The 25,421-nt window shown below is 47.6% G+C and overlaps 1 protein-coding gene across 1 annotated transcript in view; it reads right to left on the bottom strand.

The window, feature by feature from the left end:
* Positions 1-354: 354 nt before the first annotated feature.
* Positions 355-25,421, bottom strand: part of LOC140898841 (antigen WC1.1-like) — a 43,202-nt gene continuing 18,135 nt past the window's right edge. The window contains exons 3-15 of the mRNA XM_073313347.1: positions 22,471-22,790; positions 21,674-21,983; positions 15,203-15,520; positions 14,809-15,123; positions 11,924-12,238; positions 11,292-11,354; positions 10,902-11,216; positions 10,309-10,494; positions 7,939-8,034; positions 6,384-6,467; positions 2,607-2,696; positions 1,488-1,631; positions 355-646 (exon numbers count right to left, since the gene is read on the bottom strand). Coding sequence (XP_073169448.1) covers positions 498-646; positions 1,488-1,631; positions 2,607-2,696; positions 6,384-6,467; positions 7,939-8,034; positions 10,309-10,494; positions 10,902-11,216; positions 11,292-11,354; positions 11,924-12,238; positions 14,809-15,123; positions 15,203-15,520; positions 21,674-21,983; positions 22,471-22,790 — 2,705 coding nt within the window. The 3' untranslated portion in view covers positions 355-497. The remainder of the gene's footprint in view (positions 647-1,487; positions 1,632-2,606; positions 2,697-6,383; positions 6,468-7,938; positions 8,035-10,308; positions 10,495-10,901; positions 11,217-11,291; positions 11,355-11,923; positions 12,239-14,808; positions 15,124-15,202; positions 15,521-21,673; positions 21,984-22,470; positions 22,791-25,421) is intronic.

The raw sequence follows: 25,421 nt of genomic DNA, 5'->3' as shown, positions 1-25,421 counted from the left end.
CCTTTTTGCTTATCTCAGAATGTTCTCTTGCTGGTTTCTCACTTTTACCACATGCCTGATAGAACATTCACTGTAAACTCACCTCCCATCAAACAGCCGGCCATACCCAGTGGTGGCCCACCCTTGTCTCTTGGTTTGTTCAATCTCAGCCTCTCCCCGTCATGAACACTGGAAACTGCACAATTCATCTGGCAAGAAAAACTTCCACGATGGGGAAGACTTTCAGAAAGGATTTAATAAGAAAAAGGCACAAAATGAAGCTGAAGAAATTACAGGGATAAAAAAGCAGGAAAAGTCCATCCTGGCCAATCAGTGGGAAGTTATACAGAGGAAATTTGTGAACTTTTTCCGACTCGCCATTGAATTTCCTGCAACTTCTCACAAATTCTATAAAAACACCTGCTTTGTCTATCTACCAGGCAGGGTCTGTCTCTGGGCATCATGCCAAAGGAAACATTTCTCAGAGAAAAAGGCAAAGCTTTTCCATCATCACAAGGTTATTTTGTCCAATCACATTGTTCTGATACTGATCTCCCAGAGTCACCGTGTCCCACATCATCGTAAGTTGTGTCTCCAGGAGGCAGGAACGGGGTTTCCTTCTCCATCCCAGAAACACCTTCATTCCTTAGTGAGTGCAGATTCCAACCTGAAAATACCAAGGGAGACACATACAGTCAGTGGATCCATTTTATAGCGAGGTCTGGCTGCATTGCAAGGGTGGAGCGCACTCTGCAATATGGGTTAGAAAATGTTCCCTCTTCGTTCTTCTGATTGGGTCCATGACAAGTTTTAATCCATCACCTCTGTACGTATTCTGGAAGTAAAACCCTTGGTTTCCAGACCATTTAAAGGTGCCAAGTGACAACTGTATTTACCTGTCACTTCATGTACAAAACCCAATCACTTACGAGCAAGGAGCTCTTAGTTAAGGACATTGAATAATTCACTCTGCCCTAACAACAAACATGAACACATAATTCTGATCAAGTACGAAGCAATGCACATTTCATCACCACTGCACCTCCACTGGGGTGGCTGGTGGTGTCTCTGCTGAAGACACAATGGGGAGGGGAGGGGAGATATTGGCCAAGGATAATGGGCAAATGCCCGACTTTTACAGGAAGCGTCACAAGCTCTTTAACATTTGCGCAGCATTAACAGGACTTTGGTTTATAAGATTCTGCCCAAAAGATACACGCGCAGTAAATTGGTCGCAATCCAGTAATCCAGGGTGTGGCAGCCACACAAGGATTTGAACCTAGGGATTGAGGGATCTTGCTGGTTTGACCATGAAATATCATTCAGCAAGGATCCCACTTTTCCTGTCACCATTGCAGGCACTGAAGCCTCTGCTTTGAGGGAATGAAAAGAAGAGAGAAGGAGAGTTTTTCTCACAGGCACGGGGTTGGCCGGGTTTGTTCCCTTGCTGCGTACCTCAGATTTCCAGCCCTCCCACTCTGCAGAGACAGTGTGAAGTGCAAACTCACCTCCTTGTGAATCCCCGTTCCTCTCACTCGCCTCAGTGCCTTCCTCATCATTCTGCCCCAAGCCAGCGTCACCTTCAGGGTCAGACACTTCTCTGGCATCATCATAACCATCCCCTGGGACATCTCCAGGCAGCGCAGGGGCATCTGACATGAAGATGTGAAGTAATTAAGAGAATAGTCACAGTGAAGATAGAAATAAACTACAAGTGACAGATGCACCAGCCTCACTGGTCCCTGCGGATCTCTCAGCACTTCCACCCTCAGGATGGGAAGAGGAGCCCTCCTCTGGAACCCTTAGACTGGAGGATTTCACATATCACACTGAACTGATGCATTTCAATTGCTGATTGAGTGGATCCTAGAGCTCCCAGATGATGAGGCAGAGGGGGAGTTATAGAAAGAGGTGACTGGGATCTAGTCCAGAGGCATTGCTCCACAAGGCATGTTGTTATAATAATTACAAATGTAAATGACTTGGAATTACCCAGAATTTGTTCCTGGCTTCCTAAACTTGACATTATCTTAAAAATGTCTTTTCAGTGTGTTCTTCTGATAAAGTTTACCCCAAAAACTGCCATCAGTCCCCAACGTATTGGCACCACTGGGTGCTGAGCCAGCTAATAAGGGTGGGACATTGGCCCTTGGGTTTAAAATCTCCATGTCCCACCCACCCCCTGTCACAGCGTGTCTGACACAGATGTATATAAGCTGCAATAGCTGCATGCCAGGAAAGGCTTTCAGGGAACATTGCTGCACTGTAGAGATCTCTGATTTGGGTTGTCTTTATAAATAGTGAGGAACCCTCGTGCTCCTGGCAGTGAGGGTCACAAGGCAGTGACCTGAGTCAAGTACAGCATGGACAGCTGCTGAGCGAACTGCTCCTTCCATCCCTGCAATGGGTCTCTATCATGACCTAAGACATCACACGCTTCCCTACCCCTGGGCCTCCACACAGCTCTTGTCATGCACCTGGACAGCGCCCCCAGCATTATGCCGATAGACAATACTGGTGGGTGAACTCCCTGGTTTTCTTAACAAACCACTATTGTCCCTACTGGGAAATACAGTTAGTTTTTCGTCATGGTAATGTTGCTTCCAAGAGGCGGATTCACTGCTCACCTCGGCCATCTGGAGTCTGGGGGACGTCATTCAAGGCAGGCTCCTCCACGTTATCGTAATCCAACTGAGACCCCTCTGGGGAAACTCCCTCTGGAACAGCAAACACCACACTCAGCCCATGGCACCAGCAGCGTCTCTTCAGTGCAAGTGGCCCTTCTAACTAGAGCTGTTTGTCATGGCATGTGAGAGGGGAAGTGGCAGGGGGAGAAGGGGACAAGTCCCATGGGGAGAAGGGCACAAGTCAGAGAACTACAGTAAAACAGGAGTCCCAGAAATAACAAGGGGCCAATCCAGTCCCTGCAGAATCCAACAGCAGCTCTTTTATATGTTTCAGTGGGAGCAGGATCTGGGTTGTGCTGAGATAACAGGTTGGAACACGGGCACTGCCAGGCCAGAGCCGGCCTGTGTGAATCCAGCGGATCTCTGCAGACAGGTTTGAATTTTCCTGTTTCACTGGGGAGGGGAACCTCCCCTCTGCAGGAATTAAAGCTCCCACTGGGAGATCACTGGCCTGATCCTTTGTGAGCTCCTGCTCTCCATTAGCCTTTCAGGCAGCCCAGGGCTCAGCTTGGCAGCGCTCCAGCTTCTCAGCAGAACTGGCTCATCTGCTCAGTGTCTCCCGCACCCAGCCGCAGGTTAAACTCCCACAGAGCCCAAATCATGGACTCTTTTGAGAGCAGCTGGGGTAGAAATGACACCCTGTTTATAATTAGAGATGGGGCCAGGCCTGGAAGTTCAGGTCCAGGATTTTGCTTCAGCGACAGCTGCCAGCCCCAAAACTGAGATCCGAAGCTGGGGTCAGAATCTGCAAATCCCCCCTCCCACAAAGTTCTGGTGGGTTTGGATCAGTGAGTTGGGCTGAGCCCATCTGTAATTATAACATAGGACAATCTTATGTGAGCAACAAGGGTGATGTCGTGGTGGGAATCTGCTATAGACCACCGGACCAGGGGGATGAGGTGGACGAGGCTTTCTTTCGGCAACTCACGGAAGTTACTAGATCACAGGCCCTGGTTCTCATGGGAGACTTCAATCACCCTGATCTCTGCTGGGAGAGCAATATAGCGGTGCACAGACAATCCAGGAAATTTTTGGAAAGGGGAGGGGACAATTTCCTGGTGCAAGTGCTGGAGGAACCAACTAGGGGCAGAGCTCTTCTTGACCTGCTGCTCACAAACTGGGAAGAATTAGTAGGGAAGCAAAAGTGGATGGGAACCTGGGAGGCAGTGACCATGAGATGGTCAAGTTCAGGATCCTGACACAGGGAAGAAAGGAGAGCAGCAAAATTCGGACCCTGGACTTCAGAAAAGCAGACTTTGACTCCCTCAGAGAACTGATGGGCAGGATCCTCTGGGAGAATAACATGAGGGGGAAAGGAGTCCAGGAGAGCTGGCTGTATTTTAAAGAATCCTTACTGAGGTTACAGGGACAAACCATCCCGATGTGTAGAAAGAATAGTAAATATGGCAGGCAACCAGCTTGGCTTAACATTGAAATCCTTGCTAATCTTAAACACAAAAAAGAAGCTTACAAGAAGTGGAAGATTGGACAAATGACCAGGGAAGAGTATAAAAATATTGCTCGGGGATGCAGGAGTGAAATCAGGAAGGCCAAATCACACCTGGAGTTGCAGCTAGCAAGAGATGTTAAAAGTAACAAGAAGGATTTCTTCAGGTATGTTAGCAACAAGAAGAAAGTCAAGGAAAGTGTGGGCCCCTTACTGAATGAGGGAGGCAACCTAGTGACAGAGGATGTGGAAAAAACTAATGTACTCAATGCTTTTTTTGCCTCTGTCTTCACGAACAAGGTCAGCTCCCAGACTACTGCACTGGGCAGCATAGCATGGGGAGGAGGTGACCAGCCCTCTGTGGAGAAAGAAGTGGTTCGGGACTATTTAGAAAAGCTGGATGAGCACAAGTCCATGGGGCCGGATGCACTGCATCCGAGAGTGCTAAAGGAGTTGGCAGATGTGATTGCAGAGCCATTGGCCATTATCTTTGAAAACTCATAGCGATCGGGGGAAGTCCCGGACGACTGGAAAAAGGCTAATGTAGTGCCCATCTTTAAAAAAGGGAAGAAGGAGGATCCTGGGAACTACAGGCCAGTCAGCCTCACCTCAGTCCCTGGAGAAATCATGGAGCAGGTCCTCAAGGAATCAATTCTGCAGCACTTAGAGGAGAGGAAAGTGATCAGGAACAGTCAGCATGGATTCACCAAGGGCAAGTCAGGCCTGACTAATCTAATTGCCTTGTATGACGAGATAACTGGCTCTGTGGATGAGAGGAAAGCAGTGGATGTGTTGTTCCTTGACTTTAGCAAAGCTTTTGACACGGTCTCCCACAGTATTCTTGCCAGCAAGTTAAAGAAGTATGGGCTGGATGAATGGACTATAAGGTGGATAGAAAGTTGGCCAGATTGTTGGGCTCAACGGGTAGTGATCAATGGCTCCATGTCTAGTTGGCAGCCGGTATCACATGGAGTGCCCCAAGGATCGGTCCTCGGGCCGGTTTTGTTCAATATCTTCATAACTGATCTGGAGGATGGTGTGGATTGCACCCTCAGCAAGTTTGCAGATGACACTAAACTGGAAGGAGAGGTAGATACGCTGGAGGGTAGGGATAAGATACAGAGGGCCCTAGACAAATTAGAGAATTGTGCCAAAAGAAATCTGATGAGGTTCAACAAGGACAAGTGCAGAGTCCTGCACTTAGGATGGAAGACTCCCATGCACCGCTACAGACGAGGGATCGAATGGCTCAGCAGCAGTTCTGCAGAAAAGGACCTAGGGGTTACAGTGGACGAGAAGCTGGATATGAGTCAACAGTGTGCCCTTGTTGCCAAGAAGGCCAATGGTATTTTGGGATGTATACGTAGGGGCATTGCCAGCAGATCAAGAGACGTGATTGTTCCCCTCTATTCGACATTGGTGAGGCCTCATCTGGAGTACTGTGTCCAATTTTGGGCCCCACACTACAAGAACGATGTGGAAAAATTGGAAAGAGTCCAGAGGAGGGCAACAAAAATGATTAGGGGACTGGAACACATAACTTATGAGGAGAGGCTGAGGGAACTGGGCTTGTTTAGTCTACGGAAGAGAAGAATGAGGGGGGATTTGATAGCTGCTTTCAACTACCTGAAAGGGGGTTCCAAAGAGGATGGATCTAGACTGTTCTCAGTGGTAGCTGATGACAGAACAAGGAGTAATGGTCTCAAGTTGCAGTGGAGGAGGTTTAGGTTGGATATTAGGAAAAACTTTTTCACTAGGAGGGTGGTGGAACACTGGAATGCGTTACCTAGGGAGGTGGTGGAATCTCCTTCCTTCAAAGTTTTTAAGGTCAGGCTTGACAAAGCCCTGGCTGGGATGACTTAGTTGAGGATTGGTCCTGCTTTGAGCATGAGGTTGGACTAGATGACCTCCTGAGGTCCCTTCAACCCTGATATTCTATGATTCTATGATTCTATGATTGATTCCTCTCTCTCTTGGGGACAAGAGACTAGCCCTGCTGGGCACTGACGCCTCCACCCAAAGAGACTGACCCATCTCCTCCAGCTCCTCTCCTGGGGAGGTCACTGGGAGCCATTCAGTGTGCTCAGGAGATGGTCACATGTTCCCATCCTGAGATTCTGACAGAAATCCTGTTCAATGGGATGAGACCCGACTGTGTAAAATGGGAACCGTGTGAGGGGAAATGGCTGTGATTGCAGAAAGTGTCATAGAAATTCATTTCTCTGCCCAGATTTGGGTCTCTTGGCCTGAGTCTGCCCCTCCCCCATTACCTTGTTCTGATCCAGGATCATTTTCCCCCTCGCTGTCCCCGGTGTAATACTGCAGCTTCGTCACTGAATCATCTGAATAGGAGACTGGAGAGACGAGAACCAAAAATTCATCACAGTGAGAACAGCACAACTGTGGGACTGGGAACACATCCGGGGCCTGGAGCAGGATTTCCAGTCTCAGTCTATATCTTCCTCTACAGGACATGGTGACTCACAGCAACTCCGAGTAGTGAGAGCCTAACACAGACTCCCCAAGAGAAATCTCCATGTTATTGTGGTAAATGTGACTGAGGGGATGATACAATCTGACCTGAAGGATGCTGTGGTGAGTGAAAGGCCCGTCTCTGGCTGCTGGTCCAGGGAAGTTCCACAATTCTCCTGGCCTCCTCAGCCACAGAGGGGACTCCTCCTTCTTAAGGGTAAATACCCACCTCCCCCATGAATCAGTCGATCAGCTCTCCATGGTGTTTCCAGATTAAACCAAGAAAGGCCCAAAGCAGAGTCTGTGATTCATAAATTTGTTCGTCTCTAAGGTGCCACAAGTACCCCTTTTCTTTTTGTGATTCCCTGTAACCATCTTGGCAATGATGCTGGGAGATGCCCTGAGCATGTTCTCAGAGCTCCACCACAGCACAGCCCTTGGGCAGGATGTTCCCATCAGACATTGAGACAAAATGGCACTAAGGAAAAAAGGGCCGGGACTCAAAGTCATGAGGCTCTCCTGGGCTGATCTCTCTGCTCTGGGGGCAGGAGGGAGCTGACACAACAGACCAGTGGCTGTGGTGGGAGGGGGGCAAAGAACATCCCCTGCTCCAGTGCTCCAAAGAAGTTTTCAAATGATAGTTTAGCCTGCCCCAGACAGTCCTTTCCTGACCCCTCACTGGTTACACGCCAAGGCTGCAGGACGAGCAGATGGGAAATTAATTGTCCCTAGAACTGGGACACTCAGTGTTTGGTGGGAAGGAAATCCATCTCCCTCAGTCTACATGAGTAACTGCTGGTCTCACCACAGACCCAGCTCCCACAGCTAGAGCTTGGCAAAAAAACCAGGTGGTTTGGTTTTCTGACCATTGCGGGGAAAAAGCAAAACATAAGATTGTTTTGAGTTGAGCCCAAAATGACTTTTTTTTGGCAATTTTTGGGAAATGCAAAAGTAAAAAAAAAGTTTAAGGTTGAATGAAACCATTTGGTGTTCTTTTGGACATTTGTTAATTTTTGTTTATTTGTTTTCTTTCCGATAATATTAAAGGAAATTTCTAATGGAAAAGTAATATCCAATTGAAAAAAACAAAATGTTTTCTTTCGAAAGTGTGGAAATGAAATGAATCGTTCTGTCTGTATTTGGAACAATTGGGTGAAATCGACAGGAATTTGTGAAATGTTTCGGTGTCTCTGAATCTGCATTTTTCACCAAAACATTTCGCGATGGAGACTTGTGCCCAGCTCCAATGACAAGCTCACAGGGCGGAAGCTGCAGTGATTTAACTCTGGGTCAGGGCCTCAGATGGACAGGGCGTTAGATAGCTGCTCCCTGTTAAGAGTGAGACCCACAGACCTGAGCGACTGAACATCTCCTGCTTTTTTCTCAACAGGTTATAATCAATCTCCTCGTACACGGCCTCAGAGAAGGGATCCAAGGGTCTTCTGGAGCCTGAAAACAAAGGGCAGGGTTTGCACAGGGTCATTGAAACCAGAGATGGGAAACACTATGGGATCATCCAGCCCCTCCCCGTGGGCCCAGTGTGAGCCTGAACCCTACCACACATTCCGAGTGCTGGAATTTAAATGAGCCAGGTGACAGGATTTCTTTCCACAACAGCCCTTTGATGATGCTTCCCAGGGCTAATTCGCTGTCAGGAAGCTTCCTCACATTCATCTTAAATGTTTTTTAATCTCATCTCATTATTTCTGGCTATTCCCCTTTGGAGCAGCTTAAATAATTCTTCCCCCATGCAGGTGTTTCTCTGCAAAATGGTGAGAACCTCTTTTTTTTCATCGAGTTTAAGGCCAGAAGGGACCATTAGAACATCTAGTCTGACCTCCTGTATAATACAGGCCACTGCATTTCACCCAGATACCCCTAGGTTTGAGCCGAAAGATGCACTTAGAGTAAAGCATTTCAGTCCTCAGGAGAATAAACTCTTTTGTGCCACAGGCAGAAAGCAGGAGTGAGTAAGGTACCACGAATGCCCAAGGGTCCCGCAGTGGCAGGGAACTGATTACTTGAGAGATGCCTTGATAATCCTGGCAGGTGATCCACGCTCCATGCTTCAGAGGAAGAGGAAAATCCCCCAAGGTCCCTTTTTGCCAATCTGACCTGGGGGGAAATTTCTTCCTGACCCCAAATCTGACAATTGGTTTGACCCTGAACATGTGGAAAAGACACACCACCCACCTATCTTCGAAAGAGGTTTCTCTGTATCACCTCAGAGGACTGGTCCAGCCCATCCAGTGACACATATCCCTCTGTAGCTAATGTCTGATGCTTCAGAGGAGGGCAAGAAACAAAACGAAGCAAAACAAAACACAAAGATGGGGTCTTCCCAGAATTCCTTCCTGACCCCTGCAGGAGACTGGCTGAAGCCCTGAAGCATGAGATCTGATTATAGTCATTGTCTTACTGCAAAGTTGTGACTGTTACATGTATGTTGATGGCAGTCCCATCCTCTATCTTCTTGCCAAGGAACTGGTAGCTAATGTTTGTATAAAGTGTGTTATAGATATAAAATCCCCGACAAGTGCCAGCTTTGAGTACAAGACAGTAAAATGCTCCTTTCCCACACTTTTCCTTCCGAAGATTGTCTTTTCTATTGGATCACTCTCTTCACAACTATTTACCACAGCTCTGTTTTTATACACCTTTTTTCCTTGACAATATTTCCAATTTCTCTCGGTCCCTTTTCCATGATGTCTCTCCTCATGATATTCAGATCCCCTCCCTGTGGCAGATACTGCAGCTCCAGGCAGTATCTTTGGGAATCACTGTATTAAAGCTATGAATGGTTTATGTTCTACTGCATGTCGGAGGGTTACCACAGCTCCTCCAGGAAGAAAAAACACCGTGTGTGTGTGTGTGTGGGGGGATGATTAAGGTGAATCACTGAGATTGTAAACAACTCCAGAAAGGTAAAAACCTTCAGGGTGGTTTATGCAGACTGGTTCAAACTGGGTTACCAGAGACCAAGAGACAAAGGAGGATGTCTGATATGAAAGGCTGAGTTTAAAAAGACTCAGGGCCTTCATTTTGATTCTGCAATGGGCAGGACCTTCTGTCCATGGGGATCCCAACACTGAATCGTTAAAGGGATGTTGGTCTACCAGGCTGCCCATGGGGAAGATGGGTGAATTCTGGTATGTTCAGCAAGTGTGGAGGAATTTTTATTGTTTTTAATGTTTTCTCTGTGACACTTTTATCCTAGGAATAAGGTGTAATCTGCTGAGAGAGAGCTGAGTGGTAACTTGTAACTGCTGGCAATGCCCTGCTCATAGCCCTTGGGGAGAAAGCACAGCATGGGGGCTGGCCTGTAGGCAGACTGGTTTGCTGGGGGTATCAGAGTGGAAGGCAGGGGGCTGTGCAGTCTTAAAACCCCCTGGCCGCAAGGAGATGGGACAGGGGGTTCCCACCCAGAGACAGGTGATGGGAGGAGGCCTGAGTAGGCATTCCTGGAGTGGATCACTGGAGGGTGGGCGGGGGGATACAGATGCCGTTTCTCTGAAACTGTAAAGGTCCCTAGCCAGTATCATCTCCAGATTTCATGGCTGGGCTGTTCCACTGCCAGACAGTTAATGAAATATTCAATGAGAGAGGCGTTAACAGGCACCCTTGGCCACCCCACCCAGCCTGGTATCGCCCCTCACCCTGACACCCTGCAGCCCCCCTGCTATTGCAGAAGCATTTCACACAGTGACACCAATCAGGACCCACCTCTGCGCTGTGCCCTGGCACTTCGCACCTGCGCCCCCAGGATGATTAAGACCAGGCAGAGCAGGGCCCCCAGGATAATGCAGATGACCACGGGCACCGTGACTCTCCCACTGTCGGTCGGAGGGCGACGCGGGGGAGCTGGATGGAAATGAACAAGCGACAGGGAGAGATGAGTCTGTGAGAGTCGTGGGAGCCCACGAACCTGTAGTATGTGGGAGGTGACTTGTTTGTTCCCGGGGGGATCCTCACCTCTGAGAGTCCCTGGTTGTCTCCAGCTGTCACCTCCACAAACTCCCTCACAGCAGTACCTGGCCTGTTTGTTAGTGATTTAGGGCCCAAGTCCCTTGTGCTCTGTGCAGCAATGAGGACTCTCATAACAAACCAGCACAGTGGGGCCTGTGATGATGCAGGGGCTATGTGGGCTGGTGCCTGAGCCAGTCTGACCCCACAAAGGTTCCACCCCTCAACATCCAGGATGCTCCGGCACACAGGAGATGGGAGGGCCTGGTCTGGGACCAAAGGGGATGGGTGGGCTAAACCATCCTTCTCTCTGAATATTACAGCATGTAGCAGAAACATCTCCAGTCACTCACCTGAGCAATTCACGGCAGCATCTTCCTTATGACCACAGTTGCTTTCACCCCAGGGCTTGGCAGGACAGTCCCAGAGAGATGACTCTGTCCCTCTGCAATTCAACGTCTCCACCCAGATGGGACCAGTCCCCTGGCCGAATGCAGCCTCGCCCGGGGCAGATACAGCAGATCCACAGCCCAGTTGTTTACACACAACGTTCGCATCCGCCATGTCCCAGGAGTCATCACAAACTGTTCCCCATGAGCCACGGTACCAAACCTCCACTCTCCCCAAGCATCTGTCCTCTCCTCCCACGATGCGTAATTTCTCCTGGTCTAGAAATGCAGAAACCTCACATGTTACTGGGACAACTTAGGGACCAAGAGGGAGACAGTGAGAAGCAGAGATACCTGTGCAGCTGGGAGAGTTCGGGCATTCGGCAAACAGGGTCTGAGTTGGTTTTGGTTTTTTTCCTATGGAGAGAAAAAGCTGAGGTGAATGCACTGGGTTGTGTGTGTGAGGTGGGAGTAGAATTTATCTGTATTTTAACCCCCTAATTTCAGCACTGTCTGAACTGAAATGTGAACGTTGGGTCATTTAATACCTAATTCATTTGCTATTCATCTGTTAGACACACAAGCCGACATGCACCCAGACTTGTGGGGGATTCCAGTTCTGACCCAAACTGCACAGCCTGGGTCCATCTCTGATTGTTCATCCCTAAAGGATTAATAACCACAGAGCTGCCTCATGACGGTCTCTAGGCAGAGGCTTTTCTCGGCTCTCAGACTACCTTATCGCAGTGTCCAACACTGGTCTCTTTTAAAATTAATTGATTAACTTCCATGTTTGTTGTTAGTCAGACAAATGCTTATTCTTATAAAACATCATGAAAATATGTTTGTATCTTGTGTTGAGAATTTAAATCTGCCTACACTGAGATGTGAACAACAACAAAAGTTCTATCCTAACCTTTCAATTAATTAAACTCATCGTTTACATGTGGGTTTGCACACGCGCATGCAGGTAGTTTCAGAATTACCAGTGCACGAAATATGGGTCTCTTCTGCTCGGTTATCACACGACTTTGGATCCCAACGGTCTGACAGGCACTGCCAGAGGGAGCTGTGCTGCTCACTGCATGCAACGTGGTCCAGCCACCTGGGACCAGAACCTGCTCCATATTCAAAGTCACTTGCAATCTGCCCTCCGTCCCCACAGTTCAGCTGTTTGCAGACAATTGCTGGGGTGACTCCAGACATCGCATTGGAGCAAACGCTGCCCCACGTCCCGTTGTAGAAAACCTCCAGCCGCCCAGCACAGTCACTGTTGCTCACCAGCCTCAGATCTGTGAACTCTAGAAGGAAATGCAGAAAAAGGGAATTTAAATCATTTGATTCTGAAATGAACTGGGGTGTGAAGAGTGAAATCCCAGCGATTGCTAACGATCCTATGCATCATTCTGCAGGAGCAACGGCTTGAGAACCACTCCAAGAGTAAGAGACTCTTTTAGACACTACAGGCCCCTTCGAAATACAGTGGGCATCTCTGGAAGGCCACCATTTACCAGCAGCTATATACAGATTGTAATAGATAAAGGCTGGGGAGGATTGTGACACTGGCAGTCCAGATGCCAGCTCTTGCCCAGGCTGCAGGCCTTGGCTGAAAACTTACAATCTCATAGCTGGAGACCAGGCAGGGTCACATGTGTGTTAGTTTTGCTGAAAACAGGTATTAGTCTTGGAAGAATTATTGAGTGTTTAGACTTTATGAAATGCTGGTTAGTTGCTGCTGGCATTAATCTCACTTGTAATGTCTGTGGTCCATGCTACAAGAACATATGTAAGTTTTGCTTTATAACTGAAAATGTTTGCTCTGAACTTGTGAACTCAGGCACGGGAATGATCCCTGCCGCCCATCCCCTGCATGTAGTACATGCAGAAGGTCTTATCCCATTGCTTTGAAGGCTGGAAGAGGGAAATAAAAATAATAGATGGGACGATTTTTCATCTTTGTGGCTGTTTGAACTGTGACAGGGCTAAAGAAACCAATCCGAAGCCCGAGACCTCAAGGGGTTACCCCTGGGTCAGCGCTGAAGGACATTTGGACTTGACAGATCACGACAACTCTGTCACTCCGAGGATATAAATGGTAACTCATTTGTGTGTAGGTGATTGCTTGCTTTAACCGTGTAAACAACCCTTTTATTTCTTTTTCCTAATGAATAAACCTGTATATAGTTTATTACAGGATTGGCTACAGGCATTGTCTTTGGTGTAAGATCCAGGGTACCAAGTGATCTGAGTAAGTGGCTGGTCTCTTGGGATTGGAAGAAACCTGAATGTGATGTGATTATCGGTGTAAGTGACCACTTATCCCTAAGTCCAGTTTGTTTGGGTGACAATAGCCTGGAGAGTCGAAGGGGACGGTCTGTGACTCCATGGTAAGGTAGATACAGTGATCCAGGACTAAGTTCCCTCTGAGCTGCGTGGCCATGTGGACGCACAGAAGGCTATCAAAGGCCGCATAGGCACCCAGCCACAGGGGCCTAGACTGGAGAGGCACCTCTTCCTCAGCCCCAGAGCTGCCGCAGTGGGGAGACGTGCCTCTCCCCTGGCCCCAGGCTGCTGCAGCAAGAGAGGCCTTGGGGGAGTCCTCTCTTCCCGCTGCAGCCCCAGGGCAGCCAGAACTACAAACCCCTCATCCCTGGCCCCACCCCAGAGCTCGCACCCCCAGTCAGAGCCCTCACCCTGTGCACAGCCACCCTCTGCCCCAGCCCTGAGCTGCCTCCCACACTCTGAACCCCTCAGCCCCAACCCCACCACACATCACCTCTAGACTGGTGCACAGAACAAAATTCATTCCGCACATGGATGTAAAAATTAGAGGGAACATTGGTCCAGGAGTTCACATCTGTTACAGGCTTGGTGAAATCTACTTATAGAACACACCAGCAGTTTGGGGTATTGCCTTGTTTCTCACCATCTGCCCTGAGGTGGGCACTCAGTGCTGTGAGCCTCTCCAGACAGTGTGACAGGGATCATGAGATCAAATAGTCTGACCTTCTGTAAAACAGCTGCATAGAGCCTAATAACTTGAGTTTGATGTAAGCATAGCTTCCAGAAAGGCATCCAGTCTAGACAGGAAGACTTCAAGAGATGCAGAATGCACCATTTCTCCGGTAGTTTGTTCCGATGGTTAATCATCCTCCCTGTTAAAAACCTGGGCCTTATTTCTGATCTGAATTTGTCTGGTTTCAGTTTCTAGCCATCGACTCTTGTTCTGCCTTTCTGCATTAGATTAAAGAGCCCTTTAGGAAGTGGTATGTTCTCCTTGTGAAGGGACTTATGCCCTATAAGCAAGTTACCTCTTGGTCGTTTTGATAAGCTAAACAGATTCAGCATCTGAAATCTCTCACCGTAAGGCTTTTATTCATCAGATCACTTTTGTGGCTCTTCTCTGCTCCAATTTTTGTGGACATAAGAACTGGACACAGTATTCCAGTATCTGTCTCACCAGCACCATGTACAACAGTAAAATTTAGTCCCTACTCCTACTCACTACTCCCCTGTTTATACATCCAAGGTTCGCCTGAGCCCGTTTTGCCACACATGGCACTGGGAGCTCATGTTCAGTTATTTCTCCACTAGGACCCTACATCCTTTTCAGTCACTGCTTTCCATGATACAATCACCTTCAGATACCTGAGATGCAGCCTTCTAGCATTAGGGAAATCTTTCAATATCTCCAACACCTCTGGGTGGGAGCTGAGGACTTTCTAATGGTGACCTTGGTAGGTAGTTACACAAGGGAAAGGGAGGCAGAGACAGTCAGTGACAGTGTCTGTCTCAGCAATCTCCTTAAACATCTGCCCCCTCCATTTAATCCCCTGGTAACCAGGCTCACGTGAGCATTCCCAGAACAGACCTGAGCAGAGAACTCCCGCGTCCTCTTTGTGTCTGCAGTTGTGCTGGCCCCAGCCCCCGGAAGGACACGCCCAGAGATCGGATTCCTTCCCAGAGCAGTTCACGTCGTCCAGCCAGATCTGCCCGGATCCTTGCCCATAATGAGCAGAGACAGTTGCATTGATGGCACGTCCACATCCCAGTTGTTTGCAGACGACATCAGAATCTGACAGATCCCAGGAATCATCACAGACTGTCCCCCAGCTGCCATTGTAATAAATCTCCACTCTCCCGGCACAGCGACCTGTCCCATTCACCAGTCTGATCTGCCGGCTCCCTGCAGGGATAGATCACAACTGTTAATATGTATTTTTCTACTGAACAGAAAATGTTTGTAAGATTTGGAAATGAATCACCTGAGCAAAAGACACTGACGTCCTCAGCAATTCCTGCCTGGGCTGTCTCAGACGTGGAGATGTCACAGAGAGTCAGACGAGTCTCATTTCCTGCACACTGGACCCTTCTCAGCCCCACAGGGCCCGTTCCATTCTCAGACTTCAGGGGGGTAAAAACTTTCTCAGCGACTCCACACTGGAGCTCCCTGCACACCACGCTGGCATCATTCATGTCCCACTGGTCATCCAGCACTCTGCCCCACACACCACGGAGGGAAATCTCCACTCTCCCATCACACCGGCTCTCTCCATTCAGAAGTCTGAGTGATTCAGAGTGACCTGGGCTCAAGAGAGATGGGAAATTCACTGAATAACACTCTCTCTTACACATTAGAAATAATGGACATGAAATTGTGGACTATTTCTCAATAAGAAGGTATAAGCCAGTGATCAGAGTGTGTCACAGTGGGAAAGAGAACCACCTCTGTCAGAAGACACTTATTCCTGTGAATCTATAAGTGGAAGGTGCTGTAAGGATTGTAAAACTCTGAGCTTGACACAAGGGCTTGCCAACGGACTCTCTAAATGTGTGAGCGAGGGAATTCCTGCAGATTACTGATTGGGAAAATAGTCTCTGTGTGTGGTGGTGGAATGGCTGCTGAGGTTTATAGTCACTTTATCCAGGCTTAAATGCCTGGAAGCCAGTGAACGGTGTCTGCACAAGCACTTAGCAGGTGGGTCGTGAATGATTTAGGCAAGTTTGCCTTGAGGGAGTTTGGCCAATGGAAGGGCAGGGTTCATGGAGGTCAGGAACAGGTTATTATTGGTAAATTCCCTTAGTTCCCTCTGATCTTTACTCAGTAGGTGGCAACTTTCTTGGTTCACCTGGGTCCAGTGTTAGATAGTTCCTGGCACTGGTGGTTCTGACTGGAGCTGTCCCCTGAACTATGGTGTCATCTCTGAGTCTAACGTGAGATTCCAGCTGATCAATTCATAGCACAAGAAGCAGGTTGTGTGCAGGGTGGGGAAGGGGACGTGCTTTGTTGGTGAATATTGTGACTCCCTTGCGATGTGAATCTCAGTCTTTGCGTGTATCTCAGAACCAGAGACTCTGATTACAAGGTGGTAAGTTAGGAATTACTCCCCGAGTTCAGAGCCAGGTGCAGCCAGGAGAGACTGACAATGTTAAAAGACAACAGCAGAGTCAGTGCAGGGCACACCCACTGGCTGTGCCGGGTACAGTATGTACTAGAATGGCCACCTGACGGGTGCAGTGTGTGCGCACTGGGTCCAACCAGCTCAAGGATCTTGGTAGCCAAATAACATTTCAAGGCGAAGAGTGAAATCCTGGCCCCACTGACGACAATGGTAAAACCTCCATTGACTTCAGCGGAGCCAGGAGTTCACCCTAAGACTGGACCAGGAGACTGCCTGCATGCAGCTAGTGTAATGCAGGGGTGTAGCCATGCGTGGGCTGTGGCCCACCCAGTGATCATCCAGGCCCACCCAAATCAGGGCCGGAGCCCCCCGAATCCACAGGCTGGGACTCCCACCCCCAGCTCGGTGTCCATCAGTCTGGCTGCATCTTTCTCCTGTTGGCGCCGTGCGCTGCTTCCCTGGTCTCTGACCCCAGCACTAGCCCCGCGTGGGGTGTGCCTCGTGAGGGCAGGTCTGGGTGGGGCTAGTGCTGGGGTCAGAGACCGGGGCAGCAGCTCCCGGCACCGGCAGGAAAGGGATGTGGCTGGGCTGACGGACAATGAGCCAAGGTCAGGAAGGGTGAGTAGAGCTCGAGCCCTAGTGGGACCCCACTTTCCCCAAAAGGCACGCCTAGGTGACCAGATGTCCCGATTTTATCGGGACAGTCCTGATATTTGGGGCTTTTTCTCATATAGGTGCCTATTACTTCCCACCACCTGTCCAATTTTTCACATTTCCTATCTGGTTACCCTAGGCACGCCCCGCAGCCTGTGTGCCCCGGGCAGCCTCAGCTTTGGGTGCCTGCTGAGCGGTAAGGGCCGGCTGGAAGGGGTGGAGGGAGGAGAGCCCCCCTTCCTCCTATCCCCTTCCCAGGGCACCAGATTCCTCCTGCACCCCAACCTCTGCTCCTCCCGTCACTGCCCACCCCCGAAAGGTGGGGCCCACCCAAGTTTCCTGTCCTAGGTATGCCACTTGTGTAGTGTGAGGGCAGAGAGTAGATCTGGGGCTTCCCGAGGAGGCTCATGGGTATAACTGGGTACCACAGCCCCTAAGGAAGGCCAGATGGGATCATGGCAGATGGAGGTCGTATGGAAGGGACCAGGTGTTTTTCCTTAGATGGGATTCTCCTTCCAGCAATTGTAGGGAGAAATCAGCATCTTCATGTGCTGAGGAGTTCCCTCCGAGAACCAGGGTCTGGGCTGGGTAGCTAGTTAGGAGAGGCAGGGCAGGGCTGCAGGGAATTCAGGTTGGAATGCCGGTAGCAGCCTCTGTGAGAAGCAGGAGAACTGCCAGGTGAATTGCCCCCAAGGTACAAAGTTATCAGTTGTAAAGAGGAGAGTAGACGTCTGTTGAGAATTCTGGGCAGGGCCACATAGGCTTAGTCATGGTGTGTAACGGCACCAGTGACCCTGGCCTCTGTGGAAGCCAATCCTGGAAGCTACGTGTCCATTATTAGGAAGAAGGTTGAAATCCAGGGCTTCTGCAGTAGGTTTCTCTGTAAAGATCCCAGTTCCAGCCAGGCAAGAAGCCCTATGGAGACTCTGTTCATGGATCTGAAGATGGGGCAGAGAGGGGAGCTGAAACTTCATTAAGCAGGAAGGGTCCCTGTGGTGAGGGGAGAAGCAGATGATCACAATGGCCTTTTTGGGTCTTAAAACTCTGTGGATCTATAGACCCATAAGACGGGCTCCATTTAGGCACAAGGGAACCTGATTGGCTGGCCATTAAAATTAATTTTCTAGTGAATTATTTTCCTGCAGGGCCTTGGCCACTTTGAGTGCCCAGGATGGATAAATCAGGGTTGTGCAGCATTAGGCTGTTGCTTGTATGACCCCTGCCTCATTCACTTTAGAAACTGGAAGGCCTGTGGAGAACAAGCAGGGGAGCGCAGGAAGAACTAGGGTGCTCTTGTTAAGAGCAGTGACCGTCATTCAGTAGAGCTCAGTTCTGTTCCTGCCTCTGCTACAGACTTCACAGGTGATACTGAGCAGGTCTCTGAAGCCAGTTTTTATGGGGTCTGATTTGCAGAAGTATTGAGTATTCACAACTGCTGCTAGGCTCAAGACAAGATGTGGCTGCTCCGCTCTTCTGCAGTCAGGCAGCGAGGTTGGGTGGAATGAGCACAGGGCTGCAAGTCAAAACACTGAGATTTATCCTGTCTCCGCTGCTGACTTACTCAGTGGCCTTTGGCAAGTCACTTTGCTTTTCTCTCTCCATTTCACCATTTGTAAAATGGAGCTGTGACATTGCACTCTGTACGCTTTTGTGAAAGTATGCTGATGAGTGTGAATATAATGTAACTGAAATATGCTTCATGCAAAAGGTCTTTTGTAAGGTATCATTACAAAGCTTATAATCTACTGAGTGTGGTCATCCTATTTGTATAAATGTATCACTCGTGTATCTGAAACTAGAAATTTGAAATATAACTCTGAGGTCCTATTGTAGTTATGCACAGTGTGGGCCATTCATGATGGTTTGGGATATTAATGGCTCCCATTAACCAGGACAATCCACTGTAGATGGCTCTGTTTTACTTCTAAATCTTCCTGTATGCTGGCAAGCAGGTAATGAAGTCTTACAGTGACATGTGATCATGGCACCTAAACTCGAATCCACCTTTAACCTGGTGCTTTTCCATTGAAAAGGAGGGGTGGGAACCCAGAGAGGAACAAAGGATTCCCGCCTTATGCAAATAAGATATATAAGTGAGTGGAACAGAACAAAGGGGGCGGCCATCATGAGAAATCCCCTCGCTACCACCTGAGCTGGAACAAGGGCTGTACCAGGGAAAGGATTGTGCCCAGACTAGGTAGGCATCCAGTCTGTGAAAGAAACTTATTGAAACATCTCTGAGGGTGAGATTTTATCTGTATTCGGCTTAGATTTGCATGTTTTATTGTATTTTACTTGGTAATTCACTTTGTTCTGTCTGATACTACTTGGAACCACTTAAATCCTACTTTCTGTATTTAATAAAATCACATTTTACTTTTTAATTAACCCAGAGTATGTATTAATACCGGGGTGGGGAGGCGGTAAACAGCTGTGTATATCTCTCTCCGAGTGTTATAGGGGGTGGACAATTTATGAGCTTACCCTGTATAAGCTTTATACAAGGTAAAACGGATTTATTTGGGGTTTGGACCCCATTGGGAGTGGGCATCTGAGTGTTAAAGACAAGAACACTTCCTAAATTGCTTTCAGTTAAGTCTGCAGCTTTGGGGCATGTGTTTCAGACCCTGGGTCTGTGCTGGAGCAGACTGGCATGTCTGGCTCAGCAAGACAGGGTGCTGGAGTCCTAAGCTGGCAGGGAAAGCAGGGGCAGAAGTAGTCTTGGCACATCAGGTGGCAGCCCCCAAGGGGTTTCTGTGATCCAACCTGTCACGGGAGCTAATAATAATACTTATCCAACTACTTCCCTGGAGTTTGGTGAGGGTTTATTAGTGTCTGGAGAGTACTTTGAACACATAAAGCGCTGCAGAAATGGTGAGTACTCTGGAGAATCAGGCCCTGAGGGTCTCAGGTTGCTGCCCAATCACCCCAAATAAGTAGCAGGTTGGGAATTTTGGCTTTAATCGTTGTAAGTACAATTTTCAAAGGCAGCTAAATGATGTAGGAGCCTAAGTGCCATTTTCTGAAGTGACTTAGGCAGCAAGGGGGGGAAGTCTGTATGGTTCTTGGGCTCCTATGTTACTAGAAAAAATAGGATTTAAGTCTCTAAGTCACTTAGGCCTTTTGAAAATGTTATTCTTGGGCCTCTAAGTGCCTAAGTCACTTTTGAAATGGACCTCATAAGAGTCTGCTCTCTCCTTGGGTGTTATGAAGACCAATTCATTAATGTTTGTGGTGCATTCGCACACTACTGTAATGAGCACAATAGAAAAGCCAATGAAGAAATGAATAATTCTGTATTCAGTGCAGTGTTTGTACGGTCTGTAGAGTGAATAAGGCCCTGGGTCACAGGTTGAATGATGAGGATAAAAAGAAATATTTTACAGCTCCTCCATCCCCTGAGCACCATCCTCCCTGTGCACTGAAGGAGGCAGGAGCTGGGGGTAGGTGAGAATAATAGAATATGTGCATGCAATTGGACTCTATCATAATATATATGCAGAAGGGAGGGTGGGGGACTGAATTAACATTACATAGATAACCTTAATTCTGGTATTTTCTAATTCTTGTGCCTTTGGCTTTGACTAAATGAACTAAATAATGCTGTTTATTTTTTTTTATTTATTTTTATAAAAGCTAAATATTAGAGTGGGTCAACAACCCAAAATTTTTCCTGTGATGTTTTTTGAGTGCAGTATTTCAATTTTTAAACAGATCTGAGATACTGGGATGTGGAAATGGAATGAAAATTTTTGTTTAGACTCTAAGTAAAATATTGATTCATTTCAACTTTTGGAAAATGAAACATTCCATTTTCCTTTCCAGTTTTTGATGTACAGGTTTGCCACTTCCACCCCCTTTCTATTTTTTCACACAATCAGACTATTAGTATTGGAAGAGACCTGAGGAGGTCATCTAGTCCAATCCCCTGCTCATCTTTTCTTCCACTGTAAAAAGTTAGAAAAAGGTAAAAATGTGTAAGAAAGTAAGAAAGCAGGGGAAAAAATCTTTGGAGTTTTTTCAGTTGGAAAGGTTTGAAAAAAGTTAAAAAAAACCTAAGTGAGTGAAAGCACTACTTTCTCTGTGGTGAGCTACCAAAAATACCCCCAGGAACTCACCTGAGAGAAGGGAAATGCTGATTTTCAGCAGTTTATAATTCAGCCAAACCGGGAAGGAATATGACTGCACTAGGAGAAGGCAGCTCTCTGGCCCGTGCACTGACCCCTTCCCAAATTGCAAAGGCTCCAGCCATCAAGGAAGGTGCGAGAGCTTCTCAAGAAGGTGCCGAGAATATTTTATGATAGAAAGTGTGAGGCAAGCTCCATATTAGGAGTCACAACCAGCTCCCCCTCTAATTACTATTGGAGAAGGCTGGGGACAGTGAATCGGTGACATTGATGTAACCCGAAGGGCAAAGTGCTGCCCCTGCTCCGCTGCCCGGCGTCAGGACAGAGTTGCTGATGTTTTTACTGGAGAATCCAGGGCTTTCCCCAGTCACAACTGTTCTTTTGTGATGATATTATTGATTTAAATGTTACCTTTAATACATTTACTATTATTTTATGTGCTTTAGGATCTAGCTCCCCTTCCCCTTGCTGTGTCCTGAGGTCCCCCTGCTCTGGGGCAGCATCACACACTGAGGGGCAGGTGTCCTTAATCCAGCATCTCTCTTGCACTTACCTGAGCAAATCACACCGGCATCATTGTCGTGTGAGCACTGAGACGCCCCCAGGGCAGTACCAGAGCAATGGCTCAAATGGGTTTCAGTCCCTTTGCAGTGAAATGTGTCTGTCCAGACAGAGCCAGTTCCTTTCCCAAAATACCCTCCTCCTGGGGCTGATACAGCGAATCCGCAGTCGAGCTGACGACAGAGAACGTTGGCGTCTGGCAAATCCCAGCGTGAGTCACAGAGGGTTCCCCAGGCACCAAGAACCTGGATCTCCACCCTCCCTGAGCACGCTGTGCTGCCGTTCACCAGCCGGAACCCTGTGTGCCCAGGGGAGAAGGGGTTTAGAGAGGGAGCATTTAAGATATTTTATAGCAAATAGTAAAAGAAAGAAAAGGAGGACTTGTGGCACCTTAGAGACTAACCAATTTATTAGAGCATAAGCTTTCGTGAGCTACAGCTCACTTCCTCAGATGCATATCGTGGAAACTGCCGTTATGCACGATATGCATCTGAGGAAGTGAGCTGTAGCTCACGAAAGCTTATGCTCTAATAAATTGGTTAGTCTCTAAGGTGCCACAAGTCCTCCTTTTCTTTTTGCGAATACAGACTAACACGGCTGTTACTCTGAAACCTGTCAGTAAAAGAAAGGAAAGTCAGGGGCACTTGATCCCTTTCTCATTATCTTGGCTTGTCTGGAGTTTTGATACAACCCTATCAAACCCAGATCCCTACACAGTTAGATCAGTACATTGCTTCACTATAATCTAGAATACACAGAATTGGGATTTTAAAGACATTGTGCTGAATTCTTACGTGAGCATATGACACCAGCATCATTTGTGTGTGAGCATGTCTGATTCGCTTGTGATATCCTGGGACAGGAGAACAGGAGAGACTCATTCCCCACACACCGAAATTCTTCAGTTAAGATCAACCCTTGTCCTTCTCCAAAGTGACCTCCTCCTGGGGTAGATACAGCTATTCCACACTGTAGTTCATTACAGATAACGTTGGCAACTTGGAGGTCAAAGTGTGCATCACAGACTGTGGTCCATGTTTTTCCATGTTTTATCTCCACACGTCCTGAGCAGGCACCGTCTCCTCCAACCAACTGGGGCTTAATGTGTCCTAGAAAGTCAATGAAGGCTGAAAATTATAAAGGGGGCTTTGGGAGTTGGAGTGCTCCACTGGTATAAAACATTACCTATAAGCTCATTCTGGGTCAGTGGCAAAGTGAAGGCAGCAATACAAATAAAAAGGCAATATATTTAAAAAAATGGAAATAGTGGGAATTAGAGCAAATCAATATACATTAGAAGTTATTATATGAAGAAAACTGATAAGGGAAGCTAAAGACATCAGGATAAAATCCGTGACTGGGAGAACTATGACAAATAAGGAGTTTTTAAAGTTTATTAGGAACAAACAAACAAACAATTCCTAACAATGCTATAGGCCCATTAGAAATGGAGATGGTAAAATTGTCACTAATGAGGCAGAAAAGGCAGAGGTGTTCAATACACATTTCTGGTTTTGGACAGCAGCAGGATATCTATTCATATCTCTGAAGAGGATGAATCTCTCTCCAATCTATTGGTACCTAAGGAACATGTTAAATGGCATTTTTCAGGGATCAACATTTTTTTCACATCAGCAGGTCTGAATAGCTGATAAAACCACAGAATAATAGAAATGTAGGGTTGGAAGGAACCTCAAGTGGTGATCTAGTCCACCTCCTCACACCAAGGGAGGTTTAAGTATACTTAGGCCACCCGGACAGACGTTTGTCTAACTTGTTTTGCAAAGTCACCAATGATGGGGATTACACAACCTCCCTACATACCCTGTTCCAGTCCTTAATTATCCCTATAGTTAGAAAGGTTATTTTTAATATCTAATTTGAATCTCATTTGCTGAAATCTAAGATGATTGTCTAGTCCTACCCTTGGTGGATGTGGACAACAATTGAGAAACAACCTTTCAGTCATTTCAAGGCTCTTATCAGTTCACCTCTCAGTCTTCTCTTCTGTAAACTTACAATTCTTTCAACATTTCCTCACAGATCATGTTTTCTAAACCTCTTACTCTGTTTGTTGCTCTCCTCTGGGCATTCTCCAATTTGTCCTTATCTTTCTTGAACAGTGATGAGCAAAACTGGACACAGTACTCCAGCTGAGGCCACATCAGTGCTAAGTAGAGTGGGAAAATTACCTCCTGTGTCTTACATATGACTTTCTTGTTAATACAATTCAGAATGACATTTCCCTTTTTCACAACAGCATCACCCATTTCAGTCTGTGATCCACTTTTACCCCGAGATCATTTTCTGCAGAACTGCTGCCTACTCAATTATTCCATATTTTGGGGTTTTTTGCATTTGCTTTTTCCTTCCTAAGTCTAAAGCTTTGCACTTGTCTTTCGTGAAATTCAATTTAGTGATTTCAGACCAATTCTCCATTTTATCTAGATCGTTTTAATTTTAGATTTAGTTGGGGATTGCTCCTGCTTTGAGCAGGGGGGTGGACTAGATGACCTCCTGAGGTCCCTTCCAACCCTGATATTCTATGAATCTATGATTCTATGATTTTGAATTTTAACCCTTCCTTCCAAAGAGCTTGTGACCCCCCTCTCAGCTTCATGTCATCCACAAATTGTGTCAGTGTATTCTCTACTCCATCATCCAAGGCATTTATGAAAATATTGAATAGTACCAGATGCAGGACAGTGTTATTTTTTATTTATCCATAGGAACACAGCAACCACAGGGAAAAGAAGAAAGCAACTGACAGCCTACAGGTCTATGTCTTACCTAAAGCTCAGCTTTTCCCTCAAAACCTGGGCTGACTCAGCTTATCCCAGGAACCCCTGCCTCTGGGGATTGTGTTTCAGTCTCCTTCCCTGCAGACCCTGCCTCACCCACTCTGTTCCTCAGGGCTCCCCTGTTAACAATTCCCAGGCTCTCTGTTTAAGATTTCCCACCTCAGGGGCCCATCCCAAGGAAGGGGGCTTGTGCTCAGCTTGGGCAGATGCAAAAGCTCAAAAGCCCTGACACCTGTATTGTCAGTTAAGTACCAGTAACTGGGTTCTGTGAAACCATTGTCTGCCGTCCTGGGACATGTGGCGAGCTCAGACGGGGGTTGCCCTTTGAACCCCTGAAGGAAATGTGAAAATAGCAGTAAAAGGAACTGAGGTGCACGTAATAGTCACAGAAATACAGATATAGCCCATGTTTGCAGGGGTCATAGTAGACAAAGAACAGAATGTGAGCTCCCAGTGTGATGCTGCTGCAAAAACGGCGAAGGTGATCCTTGGATGTATAAAGAGGGGAGCAATGAGTACAGCTGGCTGAAATGCAGGATTTCCAGTGTACAGGAAATGTCACTATTTTAAAATTTCCTGTGAATTGGAAATCCGGCTAAAAGTTTGTTTTGGAAACTCCAGCCCATGGTGTATCCAAAATGAAATTTGCTCCCAGGAACCCCAACAGATGCAGAGTTTCACTACTGTTAACATGAGGACAAGCATGTCAATTTCTCAGAGCCAGTGCTGGGGCTCTGGGGCAGCCTCATCATGTGGCCTGCCCTGGACTGGGGAGCCCTGGGCTTCCAGACTCCTTGGCCAGCTGGCAGCCAAAATAGGCAAATAGCCCAGTCCGGGACATTTTGCTAGGTGGGGCCGCCCAGGAGCCACAGACCCTGGGACACCGGAACCCATCCCAGGCCTTCCAGGATCCCTGATGCAGACCCTGGAACTGAGCCT

Source organism: Lepidochelys kempii, chromosome 1, assembly GCF_965140265.1.
Source record: "Lepidochelys kempii isolate rLepKem1 chromosome 1, rLepKem1.hap2, whole genome shotgun sequence".
NCBI lineage: Eukaryota > Metazoa > Chordata > Testudines > Cheloniidae > Lepidochelys > Lepidochelys kempii.
This window is presented reverse-complemented; position numbering and strand designations above follow the sequence as displayed.